This window comes from Hyla sarda, chromosome 5 (genome assembly GCF_029499605.1).
Source record: "Hyla sarda isolate aHylSar1 chromosome 5, aHylSar1.hap1, whole genome shotgun sequence".
NCBI lineage: Eukaryota > Metazoa > Chordata > Amphibia > Anura > Hylidae > Hyla > Hyla sarda.
In genome coordinates this window covers 140,622,264-140,639,811 of record NC_079193.1, presented here as the reverse complement: position 1 = coordinate 140,639,811, position 17,548 = coordinate 140,622,264, and the positions used below count along the sequence as shown (strand labels likewise).

The following is a 17,548-nucleotide window of genomic DNA, read 5'->3' as shown; positions in this document are numbered from 1 at the left end:
CAGTTCCTATGGGGATATTCTCCCATTATGCACAGCTCCCGGGACGTGACATCATCATTGAGAAGTTAGACAGAAAACTTCAGAAGCTAATAACTATTGGAAGGATTAAGATTTTTTAATAGAAGTAATTTACAAATCTGTTTAACTTCCCTGAGCTAGTTGATATATATATATATATATATATATATATATATATATATATATATATATAAAAGGTTTTGCCTGGAATACTCCTTTAATATTTCTTTCTTTAACAATGATCAAACTGGGGTATAAGAAGGGGGGTCAGGAAATGGTAAGCAGTGGGCACTGGGCACCATTGGAACAGCAGCAGTGATGAATGGGGCATGTTTTATTTCAGCATGGCTACTTAAAAAAAAAAAGAAAAAAAAAAAGAAAAGTTGGATAACTCCTTAACAGGGGTACTCGGGTGGAAAATATTTTTTTTTTTAAATCAACTGGTGCCAGAAATGTAAATAGATTTGTAAATTACTTCTATTTGAAGAAAACAAAATGCATCCAGTACTTACCAGCTGCTGCATACTAAAGAGGAAGTTCTTTTCTGTTTGAATTTCTTCTCTGTCTGACCACAGTGCTCTCTGCTGACACCTCTGTCCATGTCAGGAACTGTCCAGAGCAGGAGCAAATCCCCAAAGAAAATCCAGTAGGATAGGTTTGCTAGGGGGATTTGCTCATGCTCTGGACAGTTCCTGACATGGACAGAGGTGTCAGCAGAGAGCACTGTGGTCAGACAGAGAAGAAATTCAAAAAGAAAAGAACTTCCTTAGTAGTATACAGCAGCTGATAAGTACTGGAAGGATTAAAAATTTTTAATATAAGTCATTTACAAATCTGTATAACTTTCTGGAACCAGTTGATTTAAAAAAAAAAAAAATTCCACGGGGGTACCCCTTTAACATACCTCATACACTAACTGGAAAAAAAATTCCCTGAAAATTTTTGGCATGCTATGAATATGGTACAAAATGTTGTGGATTTTCACCACAGTTCACATTTCTCACATTCATCACTGTAGGAAATCCTCAGTGAAAACACAAAATCCTTGCTGATCTTATTGTAGATATTGGTGTAGGTTTTAGGCCTCTTTCACCTTATTTTGAGTAAGAATACAAATGTCGCACAAATGAATATGACAAGGCCCTTATTCTTCAGATAGGTAGTGGTGTCACTTGCACCTGCTGGATCTGGCATTCATGATATGCCCTTAAAGGGGTACTCTGGCCCTAAGATATCTTATCCCCTATCCAAAGCATCTTATCCCCTATCTAAAGCCGCCACGCCGACTCCCATAGACTTGCATAGCGGTGCCGGGCATGACGTCACATGGGGGGCGGAGTCGTGACGTCACGATACTCCAGCCCCGTGGTTGGCACCCAGCAGTTTGTGAGCTGGCAGCGCGGCATGCAGCCCAAAGAGGTGGGTGCCGAATGCAAGATTGCGGGGGTCCCCAGTGGCGGGACCCCTGCAGTCAGACATCTTATCCTCTATCCTTAGGATAGGGGATAAGATGTCTAAGGGCCAGAGTACCCCTTTAATATTGAAGATGAAACCATCTCTTTCAGGGGAAACAGTTGTAATAAGCTGCAACAGATCAGATATTTTTATTTTTTTTACAATTTGAAATTCCAGCCAACTTTTTCAATTAAGATCTTAGTGAGTGAGTTTAAAATCTTCGTACTCCAAACACTTCCAGTAACATATCTGGTATAGTCAATCCTACATAAAATGACTTTACTGAGAATCCCGAGTCTGCCGAGCTGACTCCAAAATAAACAGATGGTGTGTGCAGTTGCTTTGACAGGCCACAGTAACATTCACTTTGGCTCACAATTCATGACTTCAAAACGAAAACATTATTTCCAGAGGAAAAAAGATTGTGCTCTTCGCTTTAGATATAACAGAACAATAAATAATTAGACTGTACCCTGAATTATGACATCAAGCAGAAGGTGCCAGGGTGGCTTTAATAATGATATAGAAAGTAGTGTCGATCGCGAATATTCGAATAGCAATTTTTTTTCTGCAAATGTCGGCACTTTGCGATTTTGCTAATATTTAGAATATCGCAAATTATATTCGTTATGACGAATATTTATTTTTTTCACAGTACACATCACAATGATGTTTACTGTGCAAATAAAAAGTGATCACCCCTCCCTGCTTCCAGCTTGTGGTCCAAAGAAGGCGAATATGAGAACGCAAATTATATGCAATAAAATATGCGAATATAAGCACTTCCAGAGAACACTGATCCCTCCCTTCTTTAAGCTTGTGGGCCAATGAGAAGGATGCAAATACAGTTGTCAGAGGTTGGCAACATCCCTAGAAACCAATAGGAAAGTAGTTAGTTGAAAGATTTAATCGTGCATGCACATATTGCTAATTTTATTACGGATTTCGCATGAAAAAAAAGTGAACGAATATGCGAAATTCGCGAATATAGGACGAATATTCTTCCAATTATTTGCAAAATTTAGCGAATTCGAATATGGCCTTTGCCGCTCATCACTAATTGAAAGCTTTACCTTAAAGAGGTACTCCACTAGAAAACATTTTCTTTTAAATCAACTGATGCCAGGAAGTCAAACAGAGATTTTTAAATTACTTCTATTAAAAAAGCTCAATCCTTTCAGTACTTATCAGCTGCTGTATAATCTACAGGAAGTTCTTTTCTTTTTGATTTTCCTTTATGCCTGACCACAAGTGCTCTCTGCTGACACCTCTGTCCATTTCAGGAAACAAGAGAGGTTTGCTATGGGGATTTGCTCCTACTCTGGACAGTTCCTGACATGGACAGATGTGTCAGTAGAGAGCACTTGTGGTCAGGCAGAAAGAAAAGAACTTCCTCTGTAGAATATAGCAGCTGATAAGTACTGGAAGGATTGGGACATTTTAATAGAAGTAATTTCCAAATCAGTTTAACTTTCTGGCACCAGTTGATTTAAAAGAAAATGTTTTCCAGTGGAGTACCTCTTTAAAGGGGTACTACCGTGCTGACAACTTATCCCCTATCTAAAGGATAGGGGATAAGATGCCTGATCGCGGGGTCCCGCCGCTGTGGACCCCCGCGATCTCGCACGCAACACCCCGCTCTCATCAGGCCCGGAGCGAACATCCGCTCTGGGTTTGATGACGGGGACGGTGATCGTGACGTCACAGTTCTGCCCCCTGTGACTTCACGCTCCGCCCCCTCAATGCAAGACTATGGGCTGCCATAGACTTACATTGAGGGGGCGGAGCGTGACGTCACATGGGGCGGAGCCGTGGCGTCACGATACTCCGGCCCCATGATCAGCAGTCATCAGACCTGGAGCGATGTTCACTCCGAGGCCTGATGAGAGCGAGGTGCTGCGTGCGAGATTGCTTGGGGTCCCTTTAGATGGGGGATAAGTTGTAAGCACGGTAGTACCCCTTTAAGGCAAAACTTAGGGTCTGTTCACACAGAAGAAAATTGCTTACGGAATTATATAAATGGTGAAGCACCTGGAGCTAAACTTTCTACCCCCCATTCTCATTTTTTAATAAAATAATGTAATAAAAAATAATCATATGTGGTACCGCCACGTGCATAAATGTACAAACTATTAAAATATAAGGTCAGCTAAACCGCAAGGTCAATGGTGTACATGTTGCAAAAATTACCAAAGTCCAAAATTGTGCATTTTTTGGTCACTTCACATACCATAATAATATTAAAGGGGTTATCCAGGAAAAAAAACTTTTTTATATATATCAACTGGCTCCAGAAAGTTAAACAGATTTGTAAATTACTTCTATTAAAAATCTTAATCCATTCAGTAGTTATGAGCTTCTGAAGTTAAGATTGTTCACCTATACAATATGCCTCCAGTTTCCCCACTACAACTCCCAGCATGCCCTGACAGCCAATAGATGTCAGGGCAAGCTGGGAGTTATAGTGGGGAAACAGCTGGAGGGACACTGAATAGGTGAACGAAGGGGGAGTGAGTTGAGCGGTGCGACGGGGCGGGGGGGGGGGTTTGCGGGCTGCTGTCACTGTTCTTTTGCCGGGGGGAGGGGGGTTGCGGGCTGCTGTCACTGTTTTTTTGCCGGGGGGGGGGGGGGAGGGGGGTTGCGGGCTGCTGTCACAGTTCTTTTGCTGGGGAGGGGGGTTGCGGGCTGCTGTCACTGTTCTTTTGCCGGGAGGGGGGTTGCGGGCTGCTGTCACTGTTCTTTTGCTGGGGGGGGGGGGGGGGGGTTGTGGGTTGCTGTGACTGTTCTTCTGCCGGGGAGTGGGTTGAGCGGCGCGACGGGGTGGGGGGGGGTGCAGGCTGCGTGGTGGGGAGCGGTATGTGCGGCGATCACAGATCCAGTGTTCACCTATACAGGGTGCCTCCAGTTGTTTCCCCACTACAACTCCCAGCATGCCCTGACAGCCAATAGATGTCAGGGCAAGCTGGGAGTTGCAGTGGGGAAACAGCTGGAGGCGCCCTGTATAGATAAACTAAGGGTGAAAGTGTCGGCCCCAGCAGGCATCAGTGACATGGTGCCTGCTGGGGAAGTCTGCCTGGTAGTGAGCACACTACCAGGCAGACAAAAAGGCATTTTTAATATGTAAAAAAAAAAATTAAAGGCAGGAAGGGCGTTAGGGATAGATGGGTAATAGGCAGGGACAGAAAAAAGAAAAAAAGTGATGGTGGGAGCTACCCTTTAACTTCAGAAGCTCATAAGTACTGAAAGGATTAAGATTTTTTAATAGAAGTAATTTACAAATCTGTTTAACTTTCTGGAGCCAGTTTATATATAAAAAGAAAGTTTTTTTTCCTGGATAACCCCTTTAATGATAATCAATCAAAAAGTCCCATCAAAACAAAAATGGTACAGATAAAATCTACAGACCACGGCACAAAAAAATAAGCCCTCATATAGCCCCGTAGGCGGAAAAATAAAGAAGTTATAGGGGTCAGGGGTCAAAATTACATTTTAAGACATTCTGATTTTGGTGCATGTAGTTATAATTTTTTTAAAGTAATAAAATAAAATAAACCCTAAATAAATTGGGTAACCTTGTGACCCTATGGACCTACAGAATAAAGATAAGGTGTAATTTTTACCGAAAAGTGCACTGCGTAGAAACGGAAGGCCTAAAAAGTAGTAAAATGGCAGTGTTTTTAAAATTTTTCCCCACAAATAAGTTTTTTTTTGTTTCGCCGCAGAATGTGTTATAAAATAAGTAATGTCATTACAAAGTACAATTGGTGACACAAAAAACATATAGACCTATATGGGTCTGTAGGTGCAAACACGTTATCATTTTTAGAAGGGGAGGAGAAAAAAAACAAAAGTGCAAAAACAAAAATTGGCTGGGTCCATAAGGTGAAAATGGGCTTAGTCCTTAAGGGGTTAAAGGGTAACAAGATCCTTGCACCACTCAAGGCTTCACCATACAGTACAGTAGCAACGTACCAACCAGCTTAAACATATGATACCATGTTCGAACAGGGGTGCCACAAGTAATATAATTGTCAAAATCCACTTCATTTCCACAGTAGTAAGAAACATAAATCCGGAGCACTAACCTTTTGTTAGCTTTAAAAAATGTCTTTAATTGTTATATCCAAAAAGAATAACAAGGGTTCTGGGTGCAGGGGGAGAAAACTGGTGCAGGGTGATGACTGCCGTTTCACGCAAACCTGAGCTTTTTCTGGCTCGTTTCTGGACTCAAAATAAGCTTTTTCTTTTGCTATGACCAGACCTCACTTCTAAGACAATATTCTTTAATATAAATGAAAGCATTTCGGTAGGAAGCGGTGTAAATTCTTACAGTAGATTAGGTTGCTGGCTTCTACCATCCTAATAAAACTCATGTGAGATTAGTACTTCTTAATTAAATGTACATAAACCCCAGAGACCCAGAGGCCTGTCTGCAAGAATTGCTTCTCTTCTGAAACACTCAAGAGAATTCCGTAAATCCATTAATAATCTAAACAGTTCAACAGTGTAAACAACCATTTAGCAAAGTCTCGCAATTTTAAAGCTAAATCTTTTATGATGTTCGTGATAAATTGCTATTTACATAATAGACTGGCGACTCCTATTGGAAAATCATTCATAATAGATCACATTGTGATTCACTGCTCATCCATTCTATTTGTGTATGGATCCAACATAATAATAAATCATGGAAAGTTTTCTTTTTATAGAAAAAGACATCCTGGCGTGTTATATATGACTTGTTTAAACATAAGTGTTTGACATAAATGTCAAAGCTGGGTAGTTTAACTGGGAAAGCTGAGTAGTAGAGAGGTATATGGAGAGGCTATCAGAAAAATATTGCAACAACCAATATTGCCATCAAAAAGGACCCATTCATACAGTAAATATTGGAAAATAGCAGACAAATTTATATTGAGGTAATCCCAATTAAAACAACTCAATTCGAGACAAAACAAGATAACATTTTTGGCCTATTAACTGTCTATAAAGAAGACATAAAGCTCCCCTTTAATATGATGTCATCAGTCATTCTTGAATATGTCATATAGCTGCTAAGGGCTTGTTTAGGCTAAGTTTCTACTTTTTTTTTTAAACATGAAAAACGCCAATTCTGCCGCATGGTGTTTTTTCGGCCAAAAAACGCTGCGGCCAGATGTTAGCTGTATATCAAAGAGAAATCGCTAATTCTTATTCCACTTGGCGTTTTTCCCTTTGGAGTTTTTTTTTTTTATCCTTTTGGCATTCTTTCACTCTTTTTGGGCGTTTTTCAGCTCCTTGGCGGTTTTCCAAAATCATAACATGTTGAGCCACTGGCGATTTTTTTGTCAAAATCTTGGCGTTTTTCTCCCATAGAATTCTATGGGAGTGAAAAAACGCCAAGAAAAACGATATGTGGGTTTTAATTTTGGTGTTTTTTCAGGCGCTTTTCATTCTTTTTTGGACTTTAGCAATCCCAAAAAGTGATGGAGATACCTTTTTTAATAAATTTTAGTAGGGTATCATTAAAATAAAAAATAAAAAAAGACACAGTAGTGAAGAAAAAAATTGTATCTAATGAAATTTATCTTTTTTATAACAAAATGTTTATACATTTTTAAAACAGTGATCAATTTATGTCGGGAACCTAAAAATGTAGCCGACAATAATAAAAATGTTTTTCACTTTTTTCCTTTAATTTTTTTACATTTGTTAAGGAAGTACTACTACTCCCAGCATGGAACACACTGTTCCATATTAGGAGTAGTAGTACCTGTACTAATTGACAGATCGCCCGTTGCCATCCTCCTGTATAATGTATAGATGCGGCCGGCCGCTCTTCTATGGTCCCCTGCACTGCCGTATATATACACCTATTCATATTTTCCGCAGAGAGCTGTGATTGGCCAGATGGTTCCAGACAATCACAGCTCTCTGTAGGAAATAGGAATATGTGTATATATACATCAGTGCAGGGGACCATAGAAGAGCGTCCGGCTGCATCTATACATTATACAGGAGGATCACAGCGGGTGTCAGGACTGACATCCACTGTGATCTTTCCTTAACTGCAGGTGCTACTATTCCCAACATGGAGCACACTCTGCTGCATGCTGGGAGCTGTATTACATGCATTAATAGACAGATCGCAACAGGTGTCAGAAGTTACACTTGCTGCAATCTGTCTATTAATGCAGGTACTACAGCTCCCAGCATGGAGCAGAGTGTGCTCCATGATAGGAGTAGTAGTACCTGCAGGTAAGAACAGATCCCAGCGGGTATCACTACTGACACCCGCTGCGATCGTCCTGTCTATAGAAGAGATGCAGAGCGGCTCTATACAGCACTCGCATCTCTGCACTATACTCCGGCCGGCCACTCACTCATTCATATTTCCCTCAGAGCTGTGATTGGCTGCAACCATCCGGCCAATCACCACTCTGGGGAGAAAATATAAATGAGTGATGTTCTATTCACATCACTGGCCGGAGTACAGAGCAGAGATGTGAGCGCTGCATAGTGCCGCTCCACATCTCTGCAATATTATGGACGATCGCATCGGGTGTCGTGACTGACACCCGGGGCGATATGTCTCTTAGTACAGGTACTACTACTCCCATCATGGAACAGTCTGTTCGATGTTGGGAGTAGTAGTACTACCTAAAAAAATTAAAAAACTGAGAAAAAAAGTGAAGCACACACGATTTATCAAAAAATTGTTAAAATTTTGTTGTAAAATATATACATTTCGTTAAATAAGATTTTTTCCATCACTACTGCATCCTTTTTTTTTTTTTGGTACCCAACAAATTTTGGGTACCAAAAAAACTGCCAAGGTGCAATTTCCACACAAATGAAAAAATTACAGAAAAAACGCCAGATGCAGGAAATTGCACTGGCGTTTTTTTCAACCCAAAAAATGCAGGACAAAAAAAACAAGTAGAAACTTAGCCTTAGACAGACATTATACTAGGTAAATCAAAGTTCAAAAGTATGAGAAAAAAAAGTTTATGTGTTGTTAAAAAAGAAAAAGAAAATATCCCCCCATATTAAATATGTAAATCACTCCACTTTTTCCCAAAGCAATGTAAAAGTCAGATCTATGCCAAATTGGTACCAATAAAAATCTTAGTAATTATACTTACCTGAAGTAATCTAAACAGCATAACATAAAACAGAACCTCCCACACCCACCAAAAAACCCAAAATGCTAAATTGCATTTTCTGCCTGTGTATACTGCAGTGAGTTGGCAGCATGCCCATTTTAATGGTTAGAACATTGTCAACTAGTGACTACATTTGGGCCATTTCCTGCACATATACATTTCTTTAGGGCATTAAACTGAATGGGCCTGCTGCCAGTACTCTGCAGTATATATCTTAATGTCTTTTTGATAGGATGCTGACATATACCTCTGACATACTGAGTAAACACAGCGAGAACCAAGCCTTAGCCCAGAGCTTTCCAAACTTTTCATCTTGGTAACACCCTTTTAAGATGCGCATAGTGTGATGATATACCCCTCACCAAACCACCAGTTGCACCTATCACATTGAGCATCCTCCGATGCACAACATGATAACAGTATCAGCATCACCCCTGTCATATTTCATCCTCCTCTTCATCATCCCTGTGCCATTTCACCCCCCCCCTTCATCCTCCCCTGTGCCATTTCTACCATTTCATTCCCCCTTTAACACAATAATGACCAATGATGTGTACTCACGTCTAAAGGGGATGCACGTTCCCACACCTGGACGAGTATACATGTCCATGGTTCTTGTTGGTGCTGCGCTGTGCACCCAGGAGATCACAGCAGGGACTTGTCTGTAACTGCTGGGACCAAAGTAAACTACGGTTTTGGCAGTTTAAACCTTACAGCCACGGTCGGAAGCAACCACGGGCTGTAAGTGGTTTGACAGAGGGAGCTCCCCCTGTCTCCCCTGCAGAACCCCGCAACACGATGGAGGGGTGGTGCGTGTGATCCCCAGAAGGTGGGGGCCAGCCGCATTGCCAGGACTGGAGTAAACTTTGGTCCCGGCAGTTTAACCCTTACAGCCGCTGTCGGAATTGACCGTGCGCTGTAAGAAGTTTGACAGATGGAGGGAGCTCCCTCTGTCTCTCTCCAGCAGTACCCCACAATGATCGCAAGGTGCTGCTGCTTACCTGGGCAGCCAGGAGTGTTACAAAGAACCCCAAGTCTGCCCCAGTAACTGCCTGTCAGGAAGTACCAGTGTTCAACTGGCAGACAGCATATTACTACAGTACTTTGGAATACTAAGTATTCCAAAGCATTAAAAAAGTGTAAAAAAATAAATAAAAAATATTAAAATTTTTAAAAAAGTGTAAAAAAAAAGGTCACGTGACATCCGCAATGTGAAATACGCTGCGGATGCGCTCTATGTAACCCTACCCTTATGAAATATTTTTTTACAAAGGCCCCATTCATACTGCGTTTCAGAAGTATGTTACAGATATCCGTCAGCATCAGGTCAAAAAAAGTGATGCCAACATATACTGTAGCAGCCCCATTTAGTTCCGGATGAGACTGCTACAGTATTCTTTGGACGGACACCTCTAACATACTGCAGAAATGCAGTATAAATGGGGACTATCCCCCCTCCAACAAAATAAACCATTTTTTTCAAGTTTTTTGTTTTTAGCGTCCAATGATGGATATATTCGCCAGGAGCTGATGCTTATTCCCACAACATGACGGATATATCCATCAGGAACTTTAACTCTCACAGACAGCTGTGCGTCACTGCTAGCTGACCAAGGACGGATCAGAACGGTCATTGGTCCAGCTAATATAGCAAAAATCTTGCAGTCCACATGGGGTCACTTGTAAGGGTGCGGTATTGTTCTGCCAGCTCCGATCCTTTGCAGGCATGGAGTGGGGTCTATAATTCATGCAATGATGCCCTGAAAGCCAAAAGGGGCTCCTCTCCTTCTTGGTCCTACCAGGCGGTCAGGGAACCAAATATGGCCTAAGTAGGGATACTGCCAAGCCCGGGACGAAAAGCGTGATAAAATATGGGATGTATTTCGTCCATTTCAAAAGCGATGTATCAAAAATGTTGTCCCACAAATAAAGCATTTGTGAAAAATTTTTTTTAATTTTTTACACTGACTGTGAAATAATTCCTGCCACATACTGTAATAAGGGCTCAACATACTCACTTTTGCCCTAGGGGGTGTAGTTTAGGTGGTGTAGTTTTAGAAACGGGGTCGTGGGGCCTATGATTTCTATTATGATATCCTGAAAGCCAAATGGGGCTCCTCTCCTTTTGGGTCCCACCATGTGGCCATGCAACCTAAAATGGCCAAAGCAGGGGTACTCCCTAATATGGGACAAGCAGGGTGATCAAATTTGGGGTGCATTTCATTCATTTCAGTTTTTAAAAAGGGGTGCAATATGGTGGGGCTGCATTATGGATCTACCAGCTTCAATCCTTTTCAGGCATGGAGTGGTACTATAATTTTTATAATGATGTCATGAAATACAAATGGGGTTCCTTTCACTCTTGTTCCCACCATTTAGCAAAGCAACCAAATATGGTTTAAGCGGTGGTATTGCCGAACACAGGATGAACAGCGTAATAAAATATGGGGCACATTTCTATTTCTGACGCAATGTACAAAAAATATGTCCTGCAAATAATATTTGTGGAAAAAAAAAATTACATTTTTTTCCACTGGCTCTGTAACCATTACAGACACATAAAAAGGTCTCAAAGTACTCACTTTTTGGTCTACACAAATTCTTTAGGGGGACTAGTTTCCAAAATGGGATCACTTGTGGTGGTTCTGTAAGGTTCTGGCAGCTAAAACCCTTTGCAGGCATGAAGTGCGGCCTATAATCCTTTCACCTAAAATGAAGCCCTAAAAGCCAAATGGCGCTCCTCTCCTTCTGGGTCCTGCTTTGCGGGCAATGAACAATATATGTCCTAATTGGGGATATTTCCAAACAAGGGAAAAGCAGCTCAATAAAATATAGGGTGCATTTCTTTCAATATCAAAAGCGATGTACAAAAAATATGTCCCACAAATAAAGCATTTGTGAAAAAGCTAATTTCGATTTTTTTTTAACACTGACTTTGTAATAATTCCTGCCAAAAAACTATGGTGTTAAACTACTCACTGTACCCCCTTGTGAATACCTTAAGGGGTCTAGTTTTTAAATAGGGTCATTTAGGGGAGGTTCCTATGTTCTACCACCACTAAGTTTCTGCAAACCTTATATAGCACATCAAAAATAGATGTACTTTTGAAATTTTTAAAATTTTCAAAATTTCAAGTAAAATTGGTTATCTTCTAATTCACTTAAAATGTTAATTAAAAAAAATGCTGTCAGAATAAAGTAGACATCGGAAAGTATAAGTTTCATAAACTATTTGCTCAGTTTGTATAAATATATGCAACCTATTAGTGTTAAAATATATATTTTTTTAAATGTTATGATTTTTTGCATTGTAAAAAAACTACAAATGATATTGACATACTTTAGCTATGTACATGAAGGACAATTTGTGACAAAAAAACATTGTCAGAATTTTTGTGATTGGCAAAACGTTACCAGAGTTATTCTCTAATAAAGTCAGACATCCCCGATTTGAAAATCAGGCTTGGTCTTTAAAGGAGTACTCCGGACCTAAGACATCTTATCCCTTATCCAAAGGATAAGATGTCTGATCGTGGGGGGGGGGGGGGGGTCCCGCCGCTGGGGACCCCTGCAATCTCTCATGCAGCACCCACCTGTGTGAGCTGTACACCAGTGCTGGAGGCTCCGAGTCTGAAGCCTCATGACTACGGGCCAGAGTATGGTGACGTCACGACTCCGCGGGGCATACCCTGCGCCTCTGGAGCTGGCATGCAGCTCACACAGAGATTGCATGAGAGATTGCAGGGGTCCCCAACGGCGGGACCCCCACGATCAGACATCTTATCCCCTATCTTTTGGATAGGGGTCAAGATGTCTTAGGGCCGGAGTACCCCTTTAAGCGGCGTACTGGCCTAATTGTATTTGTCCTGGGGTTTAAGCCATTTAACTATTTATAAATATTATATATGTTGTATGTCCATATTTCACTTGTGATATTTGACTTTTCTAATGTATGTAGAATTGTTTGTTGAAATACATAAATGTGGTTTATGATCAGTTCCTTTATCATTGATTTTAGCCATCTCTTCTTGCCTTTTAGCACTGGCTCACAGAACTGGAGATATTTGCAATGATTTTTGCTGCTGCAGTCCACGACTATGAGCACACCGGCACTACAAACAACTTCCACATCCAAACAAGGTAGCAAACACATTGGACACATTTTCTACCTTATCTCCTTTTTTTTTCTCTTCTCTATTGTCTGTATACATATTATGTAATATTAGGTCCACAACACTAATGTAGAGGTATTTATCTTCTCCATAATTCTATGTATAATAAATGTGGGAAATCTTTTTCTATAAAGCTCAATGGGAGAGATTTATCAAAACCTGTGTAGAAGAAGAGTAGTGGAGCTGCCCACAGCAACCAGATTGCTTCTTTCATTTTTAAAGAGGCTTCTGAAAAGTGAAAGAAGCAATTGCTTTAAAGTGGTACTCCACCCCTAGACATCTTATTCCATATCCAAAGGATAGGGGAGAAGATGTCTGATTGCGGGGGTCGCACCGATGGGAACCCCCACAATCTCTCCTGCAGCACCCCATTCCTCAGCTACGAGGATGGCTCCGTGGCTGATGACGAGCGATACAGGGAACGGAGTATCATTACATCACAGCTCCACCCCCTCGTGGTGTCATGCCCCACCCCATCAATGCAAGTCTATGGGAGGGGGTGTGGCGGCCGCTGGGGACCCCCTCAATCAGACATCTAATCCCCTATATTAAGGTAAGGGTGCCAATAATTTTTTCCAGACCATTTTTGGAGTTTGGTGTGACATTATGTCCAATTTGCTTTTTTTTCCTCCCTTTTTGGTTTAGTTCCAATACACACAAAGGGAATAAACATGTGTATAGAAAAACGTGTGTTACTGCAATCCTTTTCTGTGGGAAATACTTCATTTTCTTGAAAAATTTCAGGGGTGCCAACATTTACGACCATGACTGTAGCCGCTTCACCCAGCTATATCAAGTGATTGGTGAGGATCCCCGACCAATCGAAACTTTCAACATGTCTACAAGTTTTATTTAACAATAGGTTCATAGTTCACTTAGCCACTATTTATCTACTTTTTCCATTCAAATTTAACAAATTTAATTGCATCGAGCGCCATTGCATGCCATTTCAGGGAGTTCTTCTTTCATAGAAATACTGCTTCTAGGAGAGCATATCTCCCAAATATGGTACCTGATAAAGTTAAATAAAATTGAACACACAGTCCCAACAGATCCTTATTATGAAGCCACATGGCACATGGCTAAGGTTAAGTAACTTAATTTAACTTACTGTGTGTGCCAATGGTTAGGCCAATACTGTGTGTGCCAATGGTTAGGCCAATACTGTGTGTGCCAATGGTTAGGCCAATACTGTGTGTGCCAATGGTTAGGCCAATACTGTGTGTGCCAATGGTTAGGCCAATACTGTGTGTGCCAATGGTTAGGCCAATACTGTGTGTGCCAATGGTTAGGCCAATACTGTGTGTGCCAATGGTTAGGCCAATACTGTGTGTGCCAATGGTTAGGCCAATACTGTGTGTGCCAATGGTTAGGTCAATACTGTGTGTGCCAATGGTTAGGTCAATACTGTGTGGTCCTATGGTTAGGCCGATATCTCTTTTAATCATCATTGTGAAGAATATTGCAATGTAAAAACTGCTTAGTAATGAAGGTCTTTCCTCTTTGCGGCTTATATATACATGAAGTTAATAAAATCCCAGATATCTGCATCAGATTAACGTTTATACATCCTCCTTTCTGGGAATAAGATTAATATACTTTTCCTATCTTAGCTGATAACATGCAGCTCCTCCTTTTGAGGCCATACAATTAAACTCTATAATACATTGTGTTTTTATAGAGTATATTATCCACAAGAACAATGAGTACAATAAGTGAATTTTTGAGTTTAGCTTTGACTGTACAAAACAGTATAGAAAGTATAGGGACAACTTCTGTGACTACAGGAAAGAAGGCTTTTATTAGATGTTTCACTGAAATCTCTCCTTTGTTTTTTCATTGTTACCTCAAGAAGGAGGAGTTCAAATACTGTCTTTATTTATTCAGTTTTCTTTTCAAAAATTAATTCTTACATTTATATAACACTACATCAAAAATAAATTCTCTACTAAGTACAGTACACTCGTTCACAAAAATAACCACATAAATTTCACTCCTTTTTTTTATCCTCCAAGATGCAGTTTTTGTAATGTTTTTCCCCCCCAAAATAATGTGCAATAGTATAGACTCACATAGAGATACATGTACGTTTTTTCTTTAGGAGGAACACAGTTGGACAACAAATGCAGAGTCAATGCAAATAAAGCAGGGACAATACAAACACCTTTACTACCCTTGAGTGTTAAGTGTTGGGGCATTACACGTCCCAGTGTCTCCAACAGCCTACTTAAAAATTTTTATTGGGCATTCGAAAAGAGATGGGCGAATCAAAGATGACAAAGTCGAATTCGTTCCAAATTTCATGAAAATTTGATTCTGAACGAATCCGAATTTCCTCGCTCTTCATGGTAACCAATCGCTTCATTCATTACATTTTGTGCGGGCCGGGGGCTAAAATGGCAGCTACACATGTGAGGACATGGGGCAAGGAAGTCTGGGAAGGCAGGAAGGTGAGTAGGCGGGATCACCCTGAATCACATGGGGGCATGCAGCCTATCAGCAGCCAGCCCTGTGATGTCACAGCCCTATATATTCGGCAGCCATTGCTGAAGACGGGCATTTCGAGAGAGCAGAGACTGTGTATGCGCACTAATCACCGTTACTGACAATACAGATCTTTACTGCAGCGAATCCATTCACCTCAAGCCCGCATTCGTTCTGGCTAGAGAGAAAACAGACCTGTGTGGTCACTAATCAGCGTTACTGCAGGCAGGCAGGCATGGAAAGTTTGGAAGTCTTTTCATAGTCAGCCAATTGAGATCATCACAGGAAGCACTCCCCATTCATAGATTGCAAGCAACCATAGTGCAGGCAGGGACAGTTCAGAGAGAGTACACTTTTTTCTATAGCAACCATTCTGGGGTGTATTACTGTAAAAAAAAAATCTGTTTAATCTCTTCAATTGTGATGCCATAGGGTCTGCCGACCCTGCTGCCACATCCAGGCTCTGTCATTGTGCCGCTCTGCGGCAGTGATTCTAAAAGCGACACCTGAATGTCATACTGAATAACAGTATTATTTCACTACCCCAGCACACTCCCTATGCATGTTACGGCAAGGCAAAGTGTTCTACACCCCTATTGAGGCTCTCTGTAGCCCGTAAATAGCCATTTTTAATAGCGATTCACCACAAATATTTACTGATCGAACCAAATTTTTTCTGAAAATTTGGCAAATTGGCCAAATCACATTTTTGAAAAATGTGCCCATCTCTATGAGTTGCTGTTTCGGTAATTGTCAGTGGCACACTTTGTATATAACAGAGTAATGTGTTATTGCCAGGGGTGTCAGTATAATATACAATCTTTCATCATATACTCTAGGGAATGATACATCAAAGAGATGTACAAAAATGTACATTTATTCTGTAAGATAAACCCCTTAATGACCAGGTGTCACAGGAAAGCTATCACCTATATTATTTGATTAAAAATAGATATTGATGCATATTTATTTTTTTCTTTTCTGCTTTACGATTGCAGCTTTATTGTAGTTTTTTTCACTCTATGTTTTGCATATTTATTGGGGCAGCCATCTTGCCTGAGCTGCTGTTAACATTATTCAGAGATGTATTTTACACAATCACATGGGCCATAGATGCCTGTGAACAGAAGAGGAACATTGACTTATTTAATGTATGCGCAAAAACACCTGCAGATGAAATAACTGGACCTTTCCTGAATAGTACTTTACCCTTTTTGTATAAACTCATACAAGATACTAAAGATCTTAGTGCCAATGGTTTATTAAGCAATGTGTTTCTGAACCATATTTTTACCTTTCATGGCCAATGCAGTGCATTTCGGACCAATAGCTTTGCCTTGCATGGCCTGACTTAGGATCCAGTGTAAGTCCAATTGGTTATTAAACCGTTGGCATTCAGACCTATATTCCTTGTGGTCAGTTTATACAAAAAGGTGAAAGCACAGTTCAGGAAGGGTCCAGTTTTTCCATTTGCTGGTGGTTCTGCACATACTCTACATTTCTATGTACTGATCCAACCATTGAGAAGTTCAGGGATGACCAGGAGTTAGCTACCTAAGTTTCAGTGATTTTACTAGGCAATAGTTGGTCTTGTGCCCCCAGTACAACTCAATCTGGTGAGTGCAGTGACTTCACTATTGTTGTGGGAATTGCTGCTTCATGGAGGATACTGTACATGATGGGCTCTCTCCTCTTTTTGTTACAGCATTTATTGACTTATTTGGGCATACTCTGTGATCATAACAAAGATCACTGTGCAGAGAGGAGGAGAGTTTTGACCATCACCAATTGTGATTGGTGTTGTCCTGTGTTGTCTATATACTGTATGAGTGTTACCTGTTATTGCAATCCTGCCTGTGATAAAATGAGCAGAGATGGATCGTACAGATTTATAGAGCAGCCAATAGCTGAAGAATTGTGGCAAAGCGAACAAAAAAGCAAAATTGTTAATTGTTGGATCATTTTTTTCATAACTTTTCTCTTAGCACTTAAAAATCATGACACTTTTTAGGAATTTTTTTTGTATATCCTCACAAACGTTTTAGCACCACCATATCGGAGCGTCATACTCAGGGCTGCCATCCGAAACTTTGGGGCCCCTTATGCAGCTCAGGTCTGGGCCCCCTGGACACCCCTCACAGCACTGCCAATTGCACATATCACATTGTGCGTCCTACGACGTACAACTTGACACCAGTATCAGCATTACAAATCGGGCTGCTACCCCCTGTGCACTTTTATCCCCCCCTCCCTTGATCAACCCCCTTTGCCATT

The 17,548-nt window shown here is 40.8% G+C and overlaps 1 protein-coding gene across 9 annotated transcripts in view; it reads left to right on the top strand.

Moving 5' to 3' along the window:
• PDE1C (phosphodiesterase 1C) overlaps window positions 1-17,548 on the top strand; it is a 983,820-nt gene that overhangs the window by 802,635 nt on the left and 163,637 nt on the right. For all 9 annotated transcript variants that reach the window (XM_056520396.1, XM_056520395.1, XM_056520397.1 and 6 more), the window contains one exon: window positions 12,658-12,758. In XM_056520396.1, coding sequence (XP_056376371.1) covers window positions 12,658-12,758 — 101 coding nt within the window. The remainder of the gene's footprint in view (window positions 1-12,657; window positions 12,759-17,548) is intronic.